Here is a 24,685-nt window from a genome sequence, read left to right as displayed (position 1 = left end):
GTCCTTCAAAAATAGTTTGTGTTGACATCTGTCATTGTTTAGCTGGTTATAATTTTGAAGGTGTAATTCACAGAATAAGTTCAGTAATTTAATGTAAATTTTGCTACAACATAATATTTTTTTTTTTAATCTTTGCTTTTTTTACTGGCTTTCTTGGAAGAGAAACTCCAACCTATGTCTCTGTTCATCTTTTGCCAAAGCTCCCAATTTTTAGTCTTGATAGCACCTGCTGAAATGAAGTCAGGTTCACGTGGAGTGTTCATTCATTCCTAGGAAAAGCTTAACAATTCAGTAGAAAACTATTTTAGTTGTTGTCATTGTTTTAGAAGCATTGTAGAAGTACTACTATGTGGCATGTGTTAGAAATGGGAATAAGATTTATCACTGAAGAACTATTTATTAAAGATTTCTGTTCTTAAGCTTGGTTCATGTTTGTACTTGGAATATTGTACTTGTACTGGGTATGGGGGACATCTTTCTCCTGTTTTCTGGTAGCAGTGTATATTCAAGTAAAATGATCTCCTAAATAAATGCCCTTTTAAAAATACAAGTAAATGTAGCAAATACCTGTCTAAACATAGAACCGAGCTCATAATATTATTATATTGCAGAAAATTCTAGTTATTTTACCAGCTTGTACATTGGCAAGTTTTTTATTCCTCACTCCTGCATTTTGTTTTAGATGCTGAAATGTTAATCTTAAATCTGGCTCTTATCAACTTTCATTGCTTAATTTAATCTGTTTTTGAGAAAGCAATACTATGTTGTTTACAAAGATATTCTCTCACCAAACTCTTGCACCCAAACACAAAACTCTAATGAAATTCACATTCAGATGTAATCTTCTATCCTAACAGTAATCAAAGAAAAAGGCAAACATCATCTAAGCGTGTGGTTGCCATAGTACAGTTCTCTCTTTGCTATGTTTTCTCGTACCTGTTGCTGTTTCTTTGATCTGAAGGGCAATTTAAATGGGAATGATAGTGTAGCGAACAGGTCTTGTGGTCTTTGTCCATAATGTAGTTAGCACTATTGAACAGTGCTTATTAGAAGCTTGTCTTATCTCCCCTGGTTTTTTTTTTTCCTCCTGTTGCTGTGATTTTGAAAGGCTTTGTATCTATGCTATTCTGTATGCCAAGATTGATGTTTTCCTTTTGAATACCAGCCTGGATTTATCCTAATCTTCACAAGTGTTCATGCAAAAACTATGTTCAGTTCTCTATGTAGGTTGTTCTGCCCTAGAAAATGGTCTTTTTCAAGATCAACATTCTTTCAGTAGGTTTAGAAAGTAAACTATACACAGACGTAGCAAGTAATTTAGCTGTCTCAGAGTTTCCCTGTTCGAACAGTAATATTGAGTGAGGAATTACCAACCAATAATTTTGACTTTTTCAGCATCCTGGTTGATATCTTACATGATACTTGCTACAAAGAAACCGAAATAACACAGCCAGCCACGCTCTGAAGAAAAAACACCCGAAAATAAGAAGAAATCCATAGAATTATAGAATGGTTTGGGTTTGAAGGAACCTTAAAGATCATCTAGTTCCAACTCCACTGCCATGAGCAGGGACACCTTCCACTAGATCAGGCTTTTCATAGCCTCATCCAACCTGGTTTTCAACACCTCCAAGAATGGGGCATCCATGACTTCTCTGGGCAACCTGTGCCAGTGTCTTCCTGCCTTCACAGTAAAAAAATTTCTTTCTAATATCTCATCTAAGTCTTCCCTCTTTCAGCTTAAAACTATTGTCCCGTGTCTTATCACTGCACTCCATCTATCCACCTTGTTAATTTAAGCCATTGCTTTCAAATGTCAAGAACGTGTTGATCTTGATAATTGATTGATGTGCTTTAAAAGTTCATAGAGAAGGAGATAGAACAACGTGTAAGAAGTACTAGTTTTATCTTTTGCGTACCAACCTGCCTATTGCCATATCTTTACAATTGTCATGATAAAAGCTGTGCTCAGTGATGTATATAGATGCTGTGCAAGTTGGTTGGATACTGTCTATGAATTTAGTCTTACTAATATTTAACACTTAATTAAAAAAAAAAAAATAGAATACTTCACCAAACCAAAATTAGCCTCACTTATATTACATCTAAAACCCCAACATGTTAAAAAAAAAAAGGCTTCTTTTCCAAGGTAAGGGTGGTGGGTTTGTGTTGTGGAAGTGAAGGAATGGTTTGAAGAACTTATGCTACTTCTCAGTGTCTTCAGCTTGCTCTGGTGTTCATGACAGCATAAAGTGGCCTGTGGCTTGTGAGCAGTTAGCAGAAGTCAGAGAGGATTGAAATAGCTGTCGTTACAGAGAAGTGGGCTGGAAATTAAAATAGAGTCCACCTAGCTGCCACGGGTCATGCAGGAAAGCAGTTTCCGTACTTCTCCTTGGGGTCCTGCTGATGCAAGAGAGTGAAAACCTAAAAATAAAATTAATAATCTGAACCAGATAATGCTGCTATAAGCTCTCTAAGTTAGGTTAGTATCTGTTAATGATTTGTAGAAAGTAATTAAGCTTCCTCTGTGTGTGGCAAATAAAAAGAACATGTAAGGCCTTTAATGAACAAAACTACCTAAACCATAAGGAAGACTATTGTCTCAGCAGGGTCCCAAGCTGATGGTTTGCCAACTAACATGAACTCAGCAGAATTTTTGAAGTGGGACGGAGGTAATTTTGGGAAGGAGCACTGCGACCCCTCACAGACCACCAAACCAAGAAACCTTCTGACCAAAAATTTGGGCACGACAGGGCATGCACAGCTAATTCACATAGAATCATAGAATAACCAGGTTGGAAGAGACCCACTGGATCATCGAGTCCAACCATTCCTATCAAACACTAAACCATGCCCCTTAGCACCTCGTCCACCCGTGCCTTAAACACCTCCAGGGAAGGTGACTCAACCACCTCCCTGGGCAGCCTGTTCCAGTGCCCAATGACCCTTTCTGTGAACAATTTTTTCCTAATGTCCAGCCTAAACCTCCCCTGGCGGAGCTTGAGGCCATTCCCTCTTGTCCTGTCCCCTGGCACTTGGGAGAAGAGGCCAGCACCCTCCTCTCTACAACGTCCTTTCAGGTAGTTGTAAAGAGCAATGAGGTCTCCCCTCAGCCTTCTCTTCTCCAGGCTAAACAACCCCAATAGCAAATAGCAAACGAGGACTGTGTTAACCAGGAAGACATAGAGTATTAATTAATAAGGTAGATAACCTATTAATGTAAATCTGATGTAATTATGGGCGATGTCTTGTAAATGAAGGATGGGATAAATACTGTGTGATATTATCTTGAGGTGACCTGGAATAAAATTCAATACCCCACCTGTCTGTGTTATTGGCTTGCACGTTGGGTAAACAATCCTACGAGTTTTGTGACAGTGTGGCCACATCCTAGGATTTCTGCTTCTCTGATCCTTTGTACCCAACAGGAAGACAGATGTCTGGTTGAGTCAAATCGTTTTTCTAAAAGGAAGCTTTTTGATTTTTAGTTTTATAAGTGCTTGAAGAGATATGGACTGGACTTCAAAGTCCGTTTATTTTGCTTCTCTTGATGTTTTCCTTCTTACGTTTTATAATTATGTGTAAAGCGTGAAGTTTGTAGCTCACTGCTGCTTCTGTGGTTAGAAGTTTGTCAGGAGGAGGGAAGATTTCTCTCTCCTGTAACCTCATCTCCGTTGTAGGTAATCAAAGCCTCGTAGTGTGAGCTCAGGAATTTTAGGGGGTTGAGAGGTAACACTTTATGGTTACATGAAAACCACATCTGTGTGCTCTCAATGGCACGAAGTGGAAGACAACCCTTCTCTTTGCCTAAAGTTCAATAGTTTCAGTGTGGCCAAGCCTGTGTTGTGTTCTGCAGGGAATGACTTCTGAGTCCAGACTCAGTAACTCAGCAGGGAGATTGATGTACTCGGTGGTAATACAAATGTGGTAATACTTGCTCCTGTTGTGGGCAGTTTCTTGAAGAAATACAAAACAAGTGTGTGAAATTGAGTGCCACATCGATTTTTGTTTCTCAGAGGCGGTTGCTATTGAATTCTGGGTAAAGTAATGTAATAATGTTGGGAGAGACTCAAAAATATTTCCAGGTACAGCACCATTCTTCCTAGGAATTATAAGGTATAAGCAAGGGGAAGAAAAAAGCCCACAAGCCCTCTAGAAAAGCTCGTTATAGTTACCGTGACTGGAAAATGGATTGTAACTTCTTTTCTACTAATATTTTGCCCCATCACAGTAATGTAGCCCTGTCTTTAGACAACTTCTGTAGTGAATATGCTGTGCTTGCTTTCACAGGCTTGTTGAATTAAATTAAAAAGGAAATTATAGTTAGAAACAAAGAAACTTTACATTTGATGTTTAGTAACAATCCAAATGTGAAAGCAAGCCTGTTTGTTACCATACGAGATTATAAGTGCTTTGATACTGAGTTGCTGAGGATTAGGTACTCGGGCTACACAATTGACTGTAAAAATTATATTAATAAGAAACAATATTCCATATTAGAAGAGTAAATTTACTGACATTCATGTTTCTGATGCCCTGTCTTTCCAGGAAAAGAAAAATAGTAAATAATGTGTTAAACTCGTCAGTGTCTTCATTTAGAAAACTTTTGTCATGGAGTCAGCTAATTATTTCAGCTCTTTTAGGCCAGAAAACAAAAGCGTACTCCTTCTTGAGAAAAACAGAAAAGAACTTGCATATTAGCTCTATTGTTTTTGATTACATATGAAAATATTTGACTTTTCTCCGCTTCTAAGAGCTAGTTTTTATTCTAACTCATTAAATAATCCAGCAAGCCATCTGGTGTGTGTATGTGCAGAAGGAAGAAGAAATTTAGGCTTTTGATTAGTAACAATAGAAAATCCCCCAACCCTGCAGCTGAGCCTGTGTTTTATGAAAGTTTTATAATCTCTTTTGACTCCTTAACTTCTAATGCTCAACTCTTACATACCATTTTGGTGCTATACAACATTGGTGAAGGGTCTGGAGCACGAGTGTTATGAGGAGCAGCTGAGGGAACTGGAGAAGAGGACATGTACATCTCTTGTAGTACATCTCTCAAAATCTTCCTCTAGTCAATTCGTGTTGTTTTACTTATTCCGTGTTTTGAGGTAAGGATTTTATGCTTATGCAGACTCGCAAACAATTTGTGTTTGTAGGAGAAGCAACAGGAGAGAGGGAAGAGCACAGCTTTCTAAGCTGTGAAAAGTGATGTGCCTGGGTTAGCAGGAGCTTCACAGTGCAGCAAAAATTGTATTACAATATTGAGGACATAAGTGCTGCTACAGTTACTATTTTCTATAATAGATATGGTCATTACTTGATAACGCAGTGCAGTAGCTGTCACAAACCATTTTTCCTGTTAGGAGGACTGTAATTTTTCTCTTTTATAGTTCATGCATTTCTGTGCCTTAGTATACTGACCAGAATGACAGTGGCATTCTGAGGTGTGGGGTTTTTTGTGTCCTTTTGAAGTGGATTTGGTATAGAAGATGAAACCGATTAAAATGACCTAAACGACAACAACAAAAAAAAGAGTGAGAGAAAGAAGTTCAGTGTTTCCTTTTTCTATCTGGTTGCTTTGACCACATTCTATTATTTAGAAATTTATAGAAAATATATAGAAATTTAGAGCTTTTAGTGACTATTTTTCAGGTACTTTTCCCCTGAGTAGTGGAGCTCTGCAGCCTTTAAAGGATGATGAATGAGTTGGGGGTCTTCTTCTGTGGAGTCTCCACTTATTCCTGTGGAATATCTTTTACTGTAAAATACTTTCTGCAATGGCAGTTATTGCTCAAAGTGTCCTCCATGTGTATTGTGTCCTGTTAGATGCCTCACACATATGGCCTTTTTTCCTGAAAGAAGGACTCACAGAAGAGCTGGAGCTTGAGAATCTCCACGTTCTTTTTTTCCTGTATGGTGCCATGGGATGGGTGGCTCTGTGAAATCTATGCAGGTGGTCGGTGGGTGTGACAATTTATTTTCCACTGCATTTTACAGTAGTAATTAAAATGTTCTCCTAGGTAAACTCCCTCGAAAATCTGAAAATACTCTGGATAAATCCTCAGTTTCTGTCAAAAATAGAAGTGACCTCTTCACCTCTTCTTTCTTATTACAGCAAGATTGCACACACAAGAAATAAATGTAACGTCACTCTTACTGTGTTTTATACCAGGATACTGTTCTGCTGATATTTGCTTTTTCTGGTCAACGTTGCTTTCTCAGTAGTAGCTGGGAAAGAACAAACTCAATCTGTTACAAGTGGTGTTAATGCCTGGATTTCACAATTTCTGCTGAATCTTATTAGTTTCCCTGGTGTCTTCGTCACTTTGTTTCACCTCAGCTTTTTTCCTATGATGGTAAAAACTTCTGTGAGTCTGAGCTTTTATTTAATGCTAAGTTTGGTAAACATCACCTAGTACTAATTTTCTGTGCCCTGGTGGGACTGCAAGGGACAAGATTAATGAAGTAGGGAGGCCTCTTCTCCCAAGTGACAGGGGACAGGACAAGAGGCAGTGGCCTCAAGCTCTGCCAGGGGAGATTTACGCTGGACATTAGGAAAAAATTCTTCACAGAAAGGGTCATTGGGCACTGGAACAGGCTGCCCAGGGAGGTGGTTGATTCACCTTCCCTGGAGGTGCTTAAGGCATGGGTGGATGAGGTGCTGAGGGGCATGGTTTAGTGATTGATAGGAATGGTTGGACTCAATGATCCAGTGGGTCTCTTCCAACGTGGTTATTCTATGATCTTGCATGGCCATTGTGCCCTTCATTGGCACAGAAATGACTCAGACTGATGTGCTGTGGTGTTTGGGGACAAGGTGATGTTGAGTGAGGTTAAAGTGATATCTGATCAGTTGTAGCTAATGGATTCAGTCAGTTATACTGGATTTCTTGTCTGATGAGGCTTGCAAACAGCATTTAGCTGGTGCATCTAGTGTCCTTGTCTCAAAAAGGTTAGAGAGATTTGAATGAGTTAAGTGTCCTGCGGCTGACAGGATTTAAGTTAAGCTGAATTGTTATCAAAGTAAATGAATTTTGCATGATATGACCAGCTTAAAACACTTCTATGAAGTGGTCTGCTAGCTAATTTTTATTGGAAATTACTCTGTAATATATTGTAAGAATTACATTTTCATATATCTAATTGCATTTAAGAAAGTCTGATGCATATACTCTGTGACTAGAAAAAAATCCATGTGAAATCTTTTCTTTTATACAGAATGCCTCAAAATCAAAAATGAAGAAAAAAACAACTAAAACTCAAGAAGCCAAAAAAATTTTAAAGAAGAAATTTAAAGTCAACACAAAAATAGTTTTTAATGAAGATGGAGAGGTAAGATCAATTCCAAAGAGTTGTATTTTGGTGGGAACTGAAGGCAAAGACAAAAATAGGTACAATTTATATCAGTATAAAAAGATATTTTTCAGAATGTGTGATTTTTTTTTGTAATTGGTTTAAGCTTTGCAAAACTGTTCAGCTTCCATTTAGAATTCAGTTCCACTGTGAAAAAGGAATGCTGAGCATTGACCTTTTTCACCTTTTTATGTGTAAGATACTTGTATAAGAGCTATTAGTGGATGTACAAAACTGTACGTATTTTCTGTCTATTATCCTCAGTTTCAAGAGAAATAAAAAGCCTGTTTTTTCCTTACAGGGATGTAAAATGATTTTCCTGTAGGCATTTGCCAAAGCTCCCCCAGGTCTGGAGCTGAAGTGTTGGAATTAGAGGAAGTCCCTGGTTTTCTTTCCAGCATTCACTGTTGTTATGAAGGCACCAAATTTTTGCCTGCTGGTGCTGATGTAGCAGTGCATTGAAATTTTGCCAGTAATTTATTGGATCTTTTAATAGCCTCTGGAAGAATGTATTGATTTTATACAGAAAGGAACTATTGTGGAAGCCAATCACTCTAGGGTTTCATTGTGGCAATAACCTCACTAGCAAGTCTCCACACTCCATAAACTTTTCTAACACTAGATTTCACAGCTGTGTGCGTTGTTTTTTCCATTTCCAGCAATAAGGAAAAAGTAGCTTTATTGTTTTTACTCAGATAATTTCAGTAAGGCCAGAACTGAAAAGAGGTCACCTTTACAAGTATATAATTTGCTTTTGTGACCAAATAAAATAAAGCATTTTATATTGCAGAGGAAGGGAGTGTAGCCATATAATAACTGTCATTAGAGAAAATTTAAAAGATTTAGGAGGTTGACCCATTAACTACAGATTGTATCTTCAGATATTTTTAGATATTCTAAAGCTGTTATCTCATCTTAAAATACCAATGTTTTATGTATCCTTGCAATAAAGCGAAAGGAGGAAGGGTGGAGAAAAGAATTAGCAAAACGATTCTAGTTAGGAAACGATCACAATAGAGAAGGAGTGACTTATTTAAGGAAGCATAAAGTTTACATGTATGGACATTGTTCCTGCCTTTTTTTCCTAACTGCATAAAACTGCGCTTTAGAATTTAAAATGTTTTATTCCACATGCTTGTTGACAAAATAAAACTCCTTTAAGAAATATATCTTCCTAGAAAATGCAGGCATACAAATTCCATTTTACAATGGAAACAGGAGATTGGATTTATCAGTATCCATCCTGGTGAATAACACCCTGTGTGCATTAGGGAGTCCTAAACATATTTGGTTTTACATTTGTATCTGAAAGATGTTTTCTGCCTCAGAATTTCTTTTTAAGAGTTGCCACTCTACCAATCAATAAGCAAGGATGACTTTTGCGAAGACCAACCCCAGATGATGTCTGCTCATGATGTCAGGTCATAAGATAGGGTGGGGATATTTTTTAGTGAATATGTAGTTAGTTTTTGTCTTCAGTGTAGAGTTTCAGAAATTTAAGGGAAGCTGCCTGTGTTCAGCATGTCACCCACAAGTCAAACTTGAATCATTAAACATTTCCAATCCAGTTTTCATTCAATAACCAATAAAACCCCTCCACATATGTCCTTCTTGCTTCCCCCAAAACGTGAACCTGCAGTCATGGGTTTTGGTGTACTGTGTAATGAAGGCTTATGTAATTTTTCTCTCATTTTGCAACATGTAATATGTTAGAGTATAGTTTACATGAAAACATACTGTTTAGGTTTACTGGTGTTTTGTTCTATTGCATATATTTTGGAGAGTCATTTCTTGAAAGCAAATATAATTTTTCTTCCAAAATTACTAGCAGGGTTATAAATTATTTCTTCTTTAAGGCAAAGAGAGAAAAACAGAGGAAGAAGTTCAAGTGAATCTATTAAGCAGTAATATGGTGTAACGGAGACAGTATTTTCAAGTATTCATTTTTGACTGAACATGATGTTAAATTAGGTATCCTAGTTTGTATTTTGCGAGAGTTTGTTTTTTTTTTTTGTTGTTTCATTTGCAGATGGCCTTTTTATTTAGTCTAGGAAAATAGTGTGTTAGAATATCTAGAGCATGAAAACTTGCATGTGGAAAAAAATATTCTAACTATTATTTTTCTTGTTGACATGTATAATTCAGTTAGTGCAGCAGTGGCCACCTGTGCAAAAATCCAGTTTGGCAAAAGCAGACGAGGAGGATGATGCCAGTGGTATCAATTTGGATAAAGCGAAAGAGATACTGCGGGAAGAAGATAAATTTGACAAAGAAGAATACAGGAAGAAAATAAAGGAAAAACATAGGGTAAGTTGATTTTTACCTCACTTACTGAAATGCAGAAATAGATACTGTGATATGGATTAGTCAGTGAGGAAAAATACTGAAATACATCATGAAGTAAGTATAGTAAAAGGTTATTTAAATTAATCAGGTTTTGGGGGGACTGTATAGCACAGAGGAAGACTGCTCTGACATAAGTAGCTGGGTAACAAAAAGCTTTATGCGGTACCCATTGCTTGTAACAGTGGAGCTTTATTTACAACTTTAAAATCTGCAAAGAGTTTCGTAGGAGCATCAGTTTTTCTGAGCAGCATTCAGCAGAAGGGTTTGTTTCAGAAAAGGTGTTGTTTGACGTACATACTCTGGCAAATGCTGAACATATTTAGGGGGAAGGAGAAGTAAGAGAGTGTCTCCAAAATGTCTTCAGACTACCACTTGCTTAATATTCAATACTACGATTCAGGTAGACAAAGTATTAACTTTTTGCATTGGTGTTATTAGGGCTCACAGAGTTGATTTCCTGAATTATTCAAATAGTGTCAGTCTCTGCAGTCTGTTTCCATCTGGTGTTTAAAATCATTTAAATTGCAGACCATAAGTTAGCAAACTGCTACCATATTATTTGTAATGGACCAAAGCAGAGTTTTCTAACCTTGGCACACACCAGTCGTATGGACACAGCTGAATGCTTGTGAGTTCATGGATCATTCTGTCATTGTCAAAGGGTTTGGATTTGTCCAGATAACAAATGAATGCAAGATCCCAGAACTGCATTATTAGAGACCTACTTTTTACTCAAAGCTCCTAATTTTCAGAGCACTAGAAGTGTTGTTTTAATTCCCTGCTCTGAAAATGCTGACTTTATCAAGTTTGCCTTTATCCACTGTTTGCAAGTAATAGTGCTCAATGTTCTAGTGTCTGTTCAGGTGTGTATTTGAACAAAATAATTTGGAGGGGATTTGTGAAAGCTTCAAGTTACGTTTGGGCATGGGAGTACTCCATCTAAAGTCAAAGCATACTTCACACATTTAATTTGAAAGCCTACTACTATAGTCCTACTTTAGTCCTTTGATGTCTACGAAAAATCTCACCTCTTCTTTAGGGAAGTGCTGCATTTGAAAGTAGCTACAAAGAAACAATGTTTTCTGTGCTATAGGTGAAATCATAGTCAATTTTACAGAATATGATATAAAATTTCAAGGATGCAGCTTAATAAACGAGGAGGGAGAGACTGGCTTATGATTTACCAATCAATCTGCTGCTCATTAGTATATTCATATACTTTGAGTGATGCAGTTGTATGTTTGATATCAGACTTAAGTGGTTAAATACTCCATCAGTTGGTAGAGAAAGTAATGGTAGTTTGACAAAAAGAGGGAAATATATTTTTAAAAAAAAGTCTTCTGATTGAGATACTGTGAAATTGGTGTCTCATTTTTAGGGCTGTCTTACTGCATTCAGTCATTGCATGCACATTCAGATTTTTTATTTGTGGCCTAACGTTTGAGGTGAAACACGTTTCATATGGTAAAATCCCTGTACATGATGAAATATTCAGTTTCCCGATTGTCAATTAATTTTTTAAATGGTCTTACAAACTGTTTTGTATCCTAATTTTTCACTTTCCCAAATTTAAAGAAGGTCAAACTTCAAAGGACAGAAGAGGCAGGAAGATCATAGGTGGGAGTTCAGGGTTCACTTTGGTAGAGTTTGCCTCTCCACTGGCTCTCTAACCCTGTGCTTAACAATGATCCTCCACCCTCACTTCAAAAGGCATTCAAGTTTGAGATATCAATTATTTTTATGTATAAATTAATACAGTCTATGTAAGGCAAGGCTGCCACACAGATTGAATGCATTTCTGTTACTTTATGCTGTTACTCAGTCATCCTTTATGTCTGGGATTCTTGACAGTCAGTTGTTGCTGCTTAGAAAATAGCTGTAATTGTAATAGTTGGGAAACTATGTCTAATCCTCCTTTTGTCTCATCCAAGCAGAGACAAGTGCTACCTCCTTTCTCTTGGCTCATGTTAATCTGGTCATAAACCTGACCTTCTCTTACAGTGGTAGGGACTTTACTCCCCCAGTTCCTGTCTTGTGGTCCATCTGCTCAAGACGTGGGAAGAGAGGCTGCTGGGGATGCCTGAGTCAAAGGAGTTGTTGAGTGCCTCAGCCTTCTCCTTGTCTGTTGTTACCAGAGGGACAGTTGTGTTCATTATAGGGGATAACGCTTTCTTTGACCTTCCTTTTCTGGCTGACATACTTGTAGAAGCCCATATCCACCAGGACCATGAACTCCACAGATGTGAAGACCACGTTGCCTCCAGTCTTGATGTCACCAATGAGCTCACTTGTGTTGGTGACTATCAGGTCCAGTATTGCATCTCCTATGGCAGGGCTGTCTATTACCTGGCTTAAGAAGTTATACTTGTCAGTCATCAGTGCTTCGTTAATGAAAGAATGCTAGGTAAAGACTTGAACTACCTCACAGTTAAAAGGAAGTAATTACATGACCACTTTAACAGTGACCACTCAATGTATTACCCCACCTCATAAGGTTTCCCTTTCCAATAGATAATGTAATCGTTCTGCAGCGGGTACTTAGCAGAGTTTGAATATTTGGCTGGAATATTAGTGATGTGATGGAAGAACTACCCTAGTCCATGTATCATGACTGTACTGAAGAAGCCTGATCAGGTGCTTGATTGTTGTCTGAGTTTGCTCTTAGAATTTTGGTTGTGTGTATAAACCTTATGAGCTCGTGGTGCGAGTTATTTCTTAGCCTCAATTGGAGCGAGAGGATGAAACCTAGAAGAGCTTCAAGTGTGTTACCAACAGAGGATATGAAAGCAACAAAAAGACTAGGAGACTTATCTTATTTTCACGACTTCATGTTTTACGTGAAGTATGGATGTCTTAGTGCTCCTTCCTGTGATATTGAAAGAGGAGCTTTTCAAAGTCACATGCTTTCATCACATCTTCTACATCCCCTTAGTGGCATTCAGCAGTCCTTTTTATAAAAAGTCTTAGATCCATCACTTGTGAATGTCATTGCTTCTTCTAAAATCCTCCATACTTCGCTGTCAGCCAAAATACATCATGGCAGAGCATGAACTCTGTCATCTGACCTTTCCTTTCTGCAGTAACACTAATTATTTTATTCCCATCTTTGTTTTAATTTCCTTCCTGCAAGCAGACTGCTGTAGATCTCTTCTTTGTCCATTTGACATCTTTTCTAACAGCCAAATGTGACAACTCTCTGTTTCTTGATTTCCCACTTCGGCTACTGAATTCTCTCTCTTCTTCCTTCTCCTTACTAGCTTTTTAGAAAAAGCTGTGGCTAAGTTTATCCTCTCCACTTTTGCTTCAGATTTCTTCAAGATTTTTTCTTAACTTGTTCATCACTTTAATTTTCTTCTTTCATTTTCAGCAAGTTTCAAATGTCTGTATCTTGATTTATATTTCCTCATCTTAATTCCTTTTGTTCCTATTGCAGCTGATGCCTGGTGTACTTTACTGGTTTGTGTATTTGGCACTCTTTTTTTTTTTTCTTTTCCTCTTAAACCATTTTTTTGAAACATGATACCTCTATTAAAGTTATTGTATAGATAGGGACGAATGTGTTTAGGTTTTTATAACCCAAATGTAGCAGTCTACTACATGATAAGGTACGTCAGTAATCAAAAAGTCCTGAAGCTGAATTTATGCTAATCCCTGAAGTCTCTACATAGGCTTTAAAATGGTGACTGAGAATAGTAAAATAGTTTACGGAAGGCTATGGAAGTGTATATTGTTTCATCCAGTTCTTTATATCTTGCACGTGTTTTCAGGTTTTGATTTAGATTGTGAGTTGATGCAGAAAAAAAACCCACATTGTTTTTATAAAGCTTGTAATTTACAGATCATCTTCCGTTGAGAATCCTCCTCTTATGATTTCTTCAGTGTAATCTTGAAAATAAAAACTTTTGGGGAAAAAGTTCAGAAAATTAACGACTTAAACCCAAAACTTGTGCAAAATGGGTTTTTTTTTGGTGAATGCAGCCTGTCAGCTTTATATGAACTGTCCTTGTGAAACCGTTCCTGATGAAGAGCAGTACTCTTCAGAAAGTATCCACAAGCCATTGCTTTAAAATTCATTTGTGAATGTCATTTAAATGAGCAGAGTTTTCAGTATGATTAGAAATATGTTTCGGTGCATTTATGAGGTGTTGGATTAGATCAGATGTGTGTTGCAGTGCCTTAAGGCTTATGGAAACTTGCAAAGCACCTACATTATAATTAGGTTTCCTTCATGAGTCTCACGTTTTGTTATTCTCTCCTTCCTCTGCAAATGGGGAAAAATTGAAAATTGGATGAAAATAAATAAAAGTTTAAGGTATAATTGTTTTATAATTCATGTTTATTGAAGTTTTGGAAGCAAACTAAATTTTAGCAGTTGTGCACAAGGGATAGGGCAGTAACGCTGATCGAGGTGATGTGAAAAGAATTTTGCATTAACGGATCTTTAATGACAGCCTAGTGAGAGCTATAGATTTGAGCTGTTTTGAAACATGTAAAATGTTATAAACAACAGTAAAGGGAGAAGTGAATAAAGTATTCAGAACATGTTTTTGCACTCCATTTTTCTAGTTTTCAGCTGAAAATGCACTGTTGTTAGGAGGGAGATAGCGGCAGAGAGGGATTCATTTCGCTTCTTAATAACCTCTCAGTATCCTAACCCAAGCTCAGAAAACTTCTCATTGATGCTGAAGGAGAAATGAGCAGAAGCCTTATTTCTTACCTTACTTTTTGGCAAGTAAAATACACTGTGAACTTGAGATGATTGATATGAGAAGATGGCTAGAAGCAATTTGTTATAATTTTATTATATTTGTGTGGCATTAGTAGCAAACAAACTGCAGCTGTCTTGGGGGGTCTGATACTGTAAGGTGCAGGGAGTCCCCCCTGGAAGAAGTTAAACAACCATGATTATAGAGGTATGACAGCAGTTGGACTTCAGGTCACAGAGGGATCTTTCAGAGGAATTACTATTGTTGGGAGGAAATTGGAGATGTTTTGTAGCCCTTGTGCTACTGAAATCATGGAAGAGGGGTGAGATGACTCGTACAACTGGAGTGCAGGTATGAAGGGGTATAAACTCTTTAGGCGCGACAGGAAGGGTAGGAGAGGTGGTGGGGTAGCCCTCTGTGTTAGGGAGTGCTTTGATACCCTCGAGCTTGATTATGGTGATGACGGGATCGAGTGCCTGTGGGTTAAAATCAGAGGAGCCCACAAGAAGGCGGATATTGTGATGGGAGTCTGTTATAGACCACCCAGCCAAGAAGAAGAAGCTGATGAGCTCTTCTATAAAGAACTGAGACAAATCTCAAGATCGCTAGCTCTTGTCCTTGTAGAAGACTTCAATCTTTGATATGTCTGCTGGTAGTACAATACAGCAGAAAGGAAGCAATCTACTAGTGAATCATGGAATTGTAGAATCACTAGGTTGGAAAAGACCCACTGGATCATCCAGGCCAACCATTCGTATCAATCACTAAACCATGCCCCTCAGCACCTCGTCCACCCGTCCCTTAAACACCTCCAGGGAAGGAGGCTCAACCACCTCCCTGGGCAGCCTGTTCCAGTGCCCAATGACCCTTTCTGTGAAAAATTTTTTCCTAATGTCCAGCCTAAACCTCCCCTGGTGGAGCTTGAGGCCATTCCCTCTTGTCCTGTCCCCTGTCACTTGGGAGAAGAGGCCAGCACCCTCCTCTCTACAACCTCCTTTCAGGTAGTTGTAGAGAGCAATGAGGTCTCCCCTCAGCCTCCTCTTCTCCAGGCTAAACACCCCCAGCTCTCTCAGCTGCTCCTCATAAGGCCTGTTCTCCAGCCTGTTCACCAGCTTTGTTGCTCTTCTCTGGACTCATTCCAGAGCCTCAACGTCCTTCTTGTGGTGAGGGGCCCAGAACTGAACACAGGATTGAAGGAGCGGTCTCACCAGTGCCGAGTCCAGAGGGAGGATAACCTCCCTGGACCTGCTGGTCACGCCGTTTCTGATCCAAGCCAAGATGCCATTGGCCTTCTTGGCCACCTGGGGAAGTGAGGCTAATTTTTCACAGAATCAACTGAAGTCCAAAGCTGTGTGGTCTCTTAGTTTTGCTCATACTGTTCTTAATTTAGTAGAAAATATAGAACTGTCTTAGAAACTGAATTGAAACAGAACACGTTTGGTTGGTTGGTCTCCGGTTCCCTAAACACATTTGCTAATGGGAGAATGGTTAGTTTTAATGAGGAGGATACACTGTTGTATATTTGCTCTCTCAAATATCATTACTTAACTCTTCCAAGGCTAAAAGAGGAAATTCCTCATGCCAAACTTTGATAAAAACTGGTATAAATTGAAGAAACTCACAGTTTTATGAAGAGTGTACTTACCCTAGTGAATGTATTTGGTAACTTCCTGGTAAAAATTTGTTCCTGGAAGTGGAAGATTACAGACTGGTGAGTGAAACCAAATGCCTTGGATTTCAAGCCAGGAGGTTTCTTCTGCAGGTGTGTTAGATGGAGGCTGCTGCTTGTCCCAGTTACAGACCCAGTCCTAGCAAGGCTGCACATGCATTGCACAGATGTGCACACCTAGTACACACACGGTGGCCACAGAGACAAGAGAGGCAGCATCCACACAAGCATTAACAGCACAGGCAGCACAACCTCATTCCTTCTTGCTGGCTGGTGAAGGTTGAAGTTTCTAGCAGAACTACCAACTCCCTTGCTTTGCAAGCGCACTCACCTTCACCAGTCCCTTAATTGTGTGGGCCCTAAGGATGTCCAATATCCATACCCCTGCCATAAGGCCCCTACACAGTTACTGGCCTTGACTTTCAGTCTTTCTTAGTGCTGATCTTTTCACACAGTCTCACAGTGCTTTGCAAATATTCTGTAATAATTTTGCTCTTTCTTATGAGACTGATAAACAGAGACAACATAGTTTCTCTTATTCTCATCAGTTATGAAGTTCTATGTGAACCTTTTCAAGGTTGTGCTTGTGTGGTTCCTTTAGTGTTCCTTTATCAGTGACTTTGGAGTTCACTTCTCCATTGCTGTCTGCCTTACTGATTGTTTAGGGTTAGTGTATTTGGTTTTCAATTTATTACTTTTTCTCCTTCTTGTCTCTGTCTCACTGTTAACAGGATATCCTTACAAACCACATTGTCACATTCAAGGTATCCCTAGTGACACCATTCAGGTAGATCTAAACATGGAATTTGAAAGGGATATTTTCTAATAATGATTGCATCAGTATGTAGGGGGAGAGTAGGAGAGAGACTGTAACTTTATTAATTTTGTCTTAATTCACATGCAGAATCTGGAAATAGGCTTCCCCCTAGGAAGAAAAATGGAGTTATAATACCAGGGATGATTTAACAGCCTCAGTACTGAGTTTAGAGCAGATGTTTAGAAAGCATGAAGATTTCTGGAGGCATTTAGGGGGAGAAAAACTACTATACAGCTATACAGGATATCTAACATGGTTGGAGAGAGTACTTGGACAGCTATGGTCACCTCACAGTGACTTAAAACCTGTATAAATTGAATTGATCCAATGCAGGATGCATCTGATGTAGGAAGCTGAAAAGGAGATATAGATTCACTTATGAAGGAAGAATCAATTTCCTTTACAACATGCAGTTTTGGCCAAAGGTTAGAATCAAACTGTGTGTTTATTTTTAAAAGCAGTAATGCAGGTAATTTTAACTAGTAGAACAGTGTGACCAAATCAATTAAGATGTCAGCTGATATTTATAGTGGTTTTTTTTTCTCTTTTTCCTTTATGTCTCTCCTGCTACACTACATTCTTTGTATTTTACTTCCTATTGTAATGCTCTAGCCTTTATCTATCTCCTGCCTCCAGCCCCTGCTGCAAGCCTCATCCCTTGTCTTGGCTGAGCACCTCCAAGCTTGGTTGGGCTGTGGCCCAGATGGAGAAGCTTCTGGGGGCGAACACCCTGCCCCTTCCTTTAGCAGCCCTTTTGCAGCACCCCCTCCAGCTGGAGCTCTTGGCTCTGTCTTGCTCCCAGTCCTGCTTTTGCAAATGATTTCTGTTGATGACAAGAGTGGTTCTTATTTAAACATGTTTGGTTTATAGTTTTATAAAATAATACTAAACGTACTCGTAGCATATTGTAATAGATCATTCAATACTGGGTATAACAGTTCAAGAAACAGAAAAGACCCCTCTGGGGATTTTCTTTATTTTATCATATCTTAAATTAAAAAAAAAATTAGATGCAGTCATTAAAAGAAAAACCAGATGCTATACAGCGCAAACCATTCTGTATGCTGGAACATAAATGCACCCATAAAAAATAGTATTTGTAGTTTGAAATGAATCGATACATTAATTCTGAAGAGAGATTGCTTAATATTTCAAAGGAAGTAATCTGAAGGGAAAGAATCTCGGTGGAGTATTATGCTTTTTATTAAGTAAAGCATTTGAATAGTCCTTGACTTTGAGGTGAAATTTGTCAGATTTCCATGTAATTGTACAGTTGGTTTAATGTGCTGGGTGAGGAAGATAAAATTCTCTCACATAAAGAGTGCAGCAGTGTAGGAGCAAAATATAAAGGGAAGAATGTTGCTGCTGAGGAGCGTTTAGCTGAACAGCAAAGAAGAAGAGTATTAGAGATGGAGAGATGTGTAAAATAAATGAAGAATGTATGACTTTGTTAGAAAGTCTCTCAGAGCACTTTTGTAGCTATTGTGTGCAGGCAGTGCTGCTGTTATGTTCCAACTTCAGAGCTGTTAAGATAAGGGGAACGGACACTAACAAGTGAGTTGACAGACGTCCCCTTTCAGTCTTAGCAGCAGAAGGCAAGGGCTTGCTCAGTGTTTGCTTTTCTTCAACAGCTGGATGGGCTGCACTTAAAGCTTGAAGTGCCCTTGAGTGTTTTCTGAGTGTTTTCAAGCAAAATCAGAGTTCCTGGGCTCATCTTGTTGATGTGAAAAATAAGAAAATGAAATAACTGTGAATAGGTTGTTTGTGCACGCCATGGTCGGGTGGATGCTAGGAAAATGCAGCTGGAAGGTGGGTGGAAGCTGAAGTAGTGCAGGCTTAATTTAACTGCAGCTCAGGTGGAGTTGTAGCCTTAGTGCTATAAGGGGAAGAACTTACAGAGGCAGGCTGCTCGTCCTGCCCAGGGATGTAATGGTACATCTGCCAAAAATGCCACCTTCTACATTTCATGGGTCTTTGAGGCAACCTGGCAGCTTCTGATGGGAGCTGCACCCCTCACTTGCTGAGGAATTGGATACTGCTGGGGACATCAACAGGCGCAGATAGCTCTGGGGGCTTTCTGTCTTCTCTCTCTGGTTTATGAGAGTGGGGTGTTTCCTTAAGAGTGGCTGCATTAAGACAGCTCAAGAGTCTGTGACCTGTCTAGATTATGAATTCCTACTCTTAAATTGTATCATCCCTTCAAAACTGAAGGCAGACAGAGAATCAGATGAAATGCATCTTCATCAACCTTTTTCTTCTGCTTTTCTCTAGAAAATAGTAGCATATTTTGCAGTGCAACTCCCATTTTCTTTACAGAATTACAGCATCACAGAATGGTGGGTGTTGGAAGGTACCCCTGGAGATCATCAGTGCCCCTGCTAAAGCAGGTTCGCCTACAGCATGTTTCACAAGAACATGTCGAGGCGGGCTTTGAGTATCTCCAGTGAAGGCGATTCCACAACCTCCCTGCTTTGCTCACAGCAAAGAAATTTTACCTGATGTTCAAGTGGAAACTGTCTTCTGGTTAGTGCCTGTTCTTCCTAGTTCTGTCACTGGGCACCAGTGAAAAGAGTCTGGCCCCATCCTCTTGACACCAGCCCCCTAGATATGTATAAGCATTTATAAAGTTCCCTCTCAGTCTTCTCTTTCCAGGCTAAACTGACCGAACTCACTGAGCCTTTCCTCATAAGAGATGCTCCAGTCCACTCATCATCTTCGTGGCCTTCCACCGGACTCTCTCCAGAAGTTCCTTTCTTTAGCTGGGAAGCCCAGAACTGAACATAGTACTCCAGATGGGGCCTCACAAGGGCAGAGTAGAGGGGAGGAGAACCTCCCTCAACCTGCTGGCCACACTCTTCTTGTTGCACCCCAGAATACCAATGCCCTTCTTGGCCACAAGGGCACATTGTGGTTGTTCAGCCTGGAGAAGAGGAGGCTACGAGGAGACCTTATAGTGACCTTCCAGTACGTGAAGGGGGCCTGCAAGAAAGCTGGGGAGGGGCTGTTTGCAAAGTCTTGGAGTGATAGGGCTGGGGGAAAAGGGTACATACTGGAGAATGGCAGATTTAGACTAGACATAAGGAGGAATTTCTTCACTCTGAGAGTGGTGAGGCACTGGCACAGATTTCCCGGGGAAGTTGTGGATACCCCATCCCTGGAGGTGTTCAAGGCCAGGCTGGATGGTACCTTGGGCAGCCTGATCTAGTGGGAGGTGTCCATGGCAGGGGTGTTGGAACTGGATGATGTTTAAGGCCCCTTCCACCCCAAACTATTCTATGATTCTATTATTGCTGGCTCATGGTTAGCTTGTTGTCCACCAGGACTCCTACATCCTTCTCCTCAGACCAGCTTTCCAGCAGGTCAACTCGTAACCTTTACTGGTGTAGGGGGTTATTCCTCACCAGGTGCAGAAACCTACACTTGCCTCTGTTTAACTTCATAAAGTTCCTTTCTGCCCAACTCTAGCCTGTTCAGGTTTCATTTAATGGCAGCAGAGCCTTCTGGTGTATCAGCTGCTCTTCCCAGTTTTGTATCATCAGTAACCTTTGTCCACTCATCCAGGTCATTGATGAAGATGTTCAACAGGACTGGGCCCAGTACTGACCCCTGGCAAAAACCACTAGCTACAGGCCTCCAACCAGACTCTACACCCCCAAGCACAACCCTCTGAGCTCTGTAATCCAGCCAGTTCTCAATCCCCCTCACTTTCCACTCATTTAATGCACACTTCCTAAGCTTTTTCAATGATGTTTTGTTTTAGTGGCTGGAGCATTGCTTGCATGTGGATGATTTGCTAATCTCTATAGCAAGACAATTATTAAACTCCATAACAATATAAAATATAAAAGTGGCCACAAAGTGACAGCTGAAACAATTTTCTTACTCAATGTGTATTCAATCGCCCCCCATTCTGTTTGGTTTTAAGTCTTCAGTAAATAGTTCTCACTAATTCTAGTTTTGCTTCTGTCCACCTATGCAGAGGAAAAGCACCACAGAAGAGGGCACAATTTGATTCTTGGTCAGCTTATGTATATGCTGATTGTGGAGTTAGAGGATAATATTGCTTTATGGGCTGGTGATATTAGAGCTGGATTTTCGGATGCCAAGTTGCCTGCAAGCTGAGCTGTTAATAATAATGATAAAATCATATTTTGCATGTAAGCAGCACAAACTTGGTGTGAAATCTGAGAAAAGGCAAATGTGGGATACCACAGTGCCATTCATTAAGTCACTTTCCAGAGCATGTTTGTGCTTTAAAGTTTGGGTAGAAACCAGCTCTTGAACATGATGATGCCAGTATATAGGAGATGCTGTGAATTTTTGAACAGCTGTGTCTGTATTTTCTGCGGCACAGCTGACTGTCCCTAACTATGTCCCACTAAAATAGCAAGAGATATTATACTGAGAAATTCTATCACGTGCTGGTATCAACTAAGATGTATTTGCAAATGGTAGCCAGATTTTTCCAGGCAACTGAGTGATTTCTTCCAAACCTTGGCCAGCTCTAAAAACTGTTGTGTTCTATTACCTCATCTGTTAAATAGAGTAGGTTGGTAGGTCCAAATCACAGCATCGCTATGTAAAGGATCAATTATTAAAAACGCAGCATTAAAATCTTTAATCAAAACCTGTGGGAGATCTTGAACGTTTAGATAAAAAGACTTCAGATGACTCACATGAATGTGAAATTTTTACAGGAAATAGGTTTGCAATAGGCTTTTTTAATGCTCTCAGGGCTAAATGTGCAGTAAGATGCATTAATATTACTGAGTGAAACTATTTCTTGCCTTTAGGTAAGCAAATAGAAGAGGTCAGTGAAATTTGAGGCTGATAAAACAGCAGTGTATTACCAGCTAAAGGAATTTATTTAATATAAATCTAAACTGTTATGACCTATGTACAAATTCTTAAACAGAAAGAAAGGCTTTCATTGCACAAATTGATTACACATTACAAAGCTGAAAGAAAAATAATTTTATGAAACAAAGCTGTTAATAATACATGGCAAGAAGCTTGTGGTTTGTTTTTTCTTTAAATATTGCAGTTAACCCTCTGGACCAAATAAAATGAACTCCTAATCAACTGTAGAAAGAAGATAGTCAAAGGAAGAGGAGATTTCAGGATGGGAGGGCAGGGAAGACTCAGACTAGTAACAGCAGCTAGTTTTGACCAGTTGTGGTGCACTGTCCTTCAGTGAAATGTTTTAAAATCTAGACAGAATGTTCTTCCAAACCAGGATATGAACGTTGCAGTAGACTGATTCAGTCCTACAGCCTGTGTTGTTCTAGTCAGGCACATTGATTCCATCACCTCTCCTGTTTCCTAAGTCCATGAACCTGTGGTTCTTGATCTATTCAGACTGCTTCTTACATGATGTCTCCTTAATTTGCATTTAGCCACTGTTCAAAGCCTGCATGCACAATGTTGCTGACCTAAGATAATAAATTAATGTTCTGGCTATAGCCCTTAAGGTGAGGTTGTTTGGGTTTGGTCAAAAGAGGCTGGAAGCACTTTCTTAGCAGTTGAGCTACAACAAATTACTGTGTTTAGTTTTGGTTAAACTTTCTTATGCTCAGTGTTGATAGCCTGGAAAGGACGTGCCTAGATCTCTCAGCTGTGAAGAAGGTGGGATATGGGGGCAAAGGAATTACTCAGAATAAATGCAGAAGAAAATATGTGTGTCACCATTGTAGATAAAAATATTTAATCAGATTGTGGTATTTTAGAGCTTTATCTGACAGCCTCATGGTGCTGTGTTATGAAGTTATGCTATAACAGTGTCAGCCAGTAACACATATAATTAAGTACGCATTCATACCTTGAAACATAATCTTTTGTTTTCCTGCCCTAGTAAATTGGATTTTTATCTCTAAATAACGTGCTGGTTCTACAAGTAATAATGTATAGCTTTAAAGAACAGTGATAAAAGCTGGTGTTCTTATTGGTTATAGTTTAGGTATGCCAAAAAAACCCAGGCTTTTCTGTTATTTTTGCCTGTGTGTGAAAAATAATCTTGGACAGCTTAGTTACAGACTTACCCATAGATGAACAGAACGTATTCACATGAAATAAATCAATATCCAACTGTTTGACTGGCTCAGCTTCACCTCTTCTGATTACTTTTTACAGCTGTCTTACAGTACGTTGTCTGTATGTGTTCTACATGGGCCCATATTTCTTCCTAGCAGTAGCAATGTGAGAATCAATGACATTGTAGTTAAAATACTCATCAGAGTATATGGAGATCTGTGTTTCTGGCTGTACTCTAGCATTTCTTTGTAACCTAAGGCAAGGTAGTTAATTTCTGGGGTTTATGCAGTCATATAAAAGAGTGTCTTTATTATGTGGGGTTATTACCTTGGCACAGTAGAATATACGGGTGTCCTCTAGGTACTAGGAAATGAGGTCCTGATTGGGGAAAAGTAGTTAAACAGTTGCTCAGCACACTGTATGTACTCACACATGTGCCTTAATAGGGTTGTTTTCCAGAACTGAAGCCTGAGTTAGAGCCAGATGGCTATTCCTGCAGTAGCAAGCAAAGTAACAGCAAGAGCAGTTTTGCAGAGAAAGATTGTGCTGAAAACCAGTTACATGCTGTGTGGTGGTGGTGGGTTACACTATACTAGCTCTTATCTGATGCTTTGAACTGAGTCACTCTGGGGAAAGTCATTCCTCTGCTCAGTATTCATGATATCCTACACACTCCCAGTACAGGAGGGTATTGAAAAAAAACAGAGTGAGTTCCCTCAGATGGTGGTACTACATGAGGAGGCTGTGGGAGCTTGACTTGTTCAGCCTGGAACAAAGTTGACTTTGGGGGGACCTGACAGCAGCCCCCAATGCCTACAGATTTGCCATGGAGGAGACAGATGGAGCCGGGCTCTTCACAACAGTGCAGAGCAAGAGGGCAAAAGGCAACGGCCGTAAGTCAGAACAAGAAATTCAGTGTAGATGTAGGGGAGACTTACCTGTGTGAGGACAGTTAGGCAGTGGCACTGGTTTCCCAGACATGTGCCATGTCCAGCCTTGGGATTTTGACCCAGCTGGCCCTGCTGGTGAGCAGGATGTTGGACCAGAGACTCCCTGATGTTTATTTTGGGTGGAAAACTGGTTGGCTGGCTGGGCCCAGAGAGTGGTGGTAAATGGTGTGAAATCCAGCTGGAGGCCAGTGACAAGTGGGGTTCCCCAGGGCTCAGTGCTGGGTCCAGCCCTCTTCAGTGTCTTTATCAATGACCTGGATGAAGGCATCGAGTGCACCCTTAGCAAGTTTGCGGATGACGCTAAGCTGGGTGGAAGTGTTGAGCTGCTGGAGGGTAGGGAGGCTCTGCAGAGGGATCTGAACAGGCTGGACCACTGGGCAGAGTCCAATGGCAGGAGGTTTAACAAGGCCAAATGCCGGGTCCTGCACTTGGGGCACAACAACCCTGTGCAGTGCTACAGACTAGAAGTCTGTCTAGAAAGCTGCCTGGAGGAGAGGGACCTGGGGGTGTTGGTTGACAGCGACTGAACATGAGCCAGCAGTGGCCCAGGTGGCCAAGAAGGCCAATGGCATCTTGGCTTGGATCAGAAACGGCGTGACCAGCAGGTCCAGGGAGGTTATCCTCCCTCTGTACTCGGCACTGGTGAGACTGCTCCTCGAATCCTGTGTTCAGTTCTGGGCCCCTCACCACAAGAAGGATGTTGAGGCTCTGGAGCGAGTCCAGAGAAGAGCAATGAAGCTGGTGAGGGGGTTGGAGATTTAGGCTGGACATTAGGAAAAAACTTTCCACAGAAAGGGTCACTGGGCACCGGAAC

The 24,685-nt window shown here is 39.9% G+C and overlaps 1 protein-coding gene across 1 annotated transcript in view; it reads left to right on the top strand.

The window, feature by feature from the left end:
- The window catches only part of DDX10 (DEAD-box helicase 10), a 193,405-nt gene that overhangs the window by 107,180 nt on the left and 61,540 nt on the right, over positions 1-24,685 (top strand). The window contains exons 14-15 of the mRNA XM_069883490.1: positions 7,219-7,332; positions 9,499-9,660. Of these exons, the coding sequence (XP_069739591.1) occupies positions 7,219-7,332; positions 9,499-9,660 (276 nt within the window). The remainder of the gene's footprint in view (positions 1-7,218; positions 7,333-9,498; positions 9,661-24,685) is intronic.

Source organism: Phaenicophaeus curvirostris, chromosome 1 (genome assembly GCF_032191515.1).
Source record: "Phaenicophaeus curvirostris isolate KB17595 chromosome 1, BPBGC_Pcur_1.0, whole genome shotgun sequence".
In the NCBI taxonomy this organism is placed as follows: domain Eukaryota; kingdom Metazoa; phylum Chordata; class Aves; order Cuculiformes; family Cuculidae; genus Phaenicophaeus; species Phaenicophaeus curvirostris.
The sequence above is the reverse complement of the archived record's forward strand: the minus strand, read 5'-3'. Positions and strand labels throughout refer to the sequence as shown.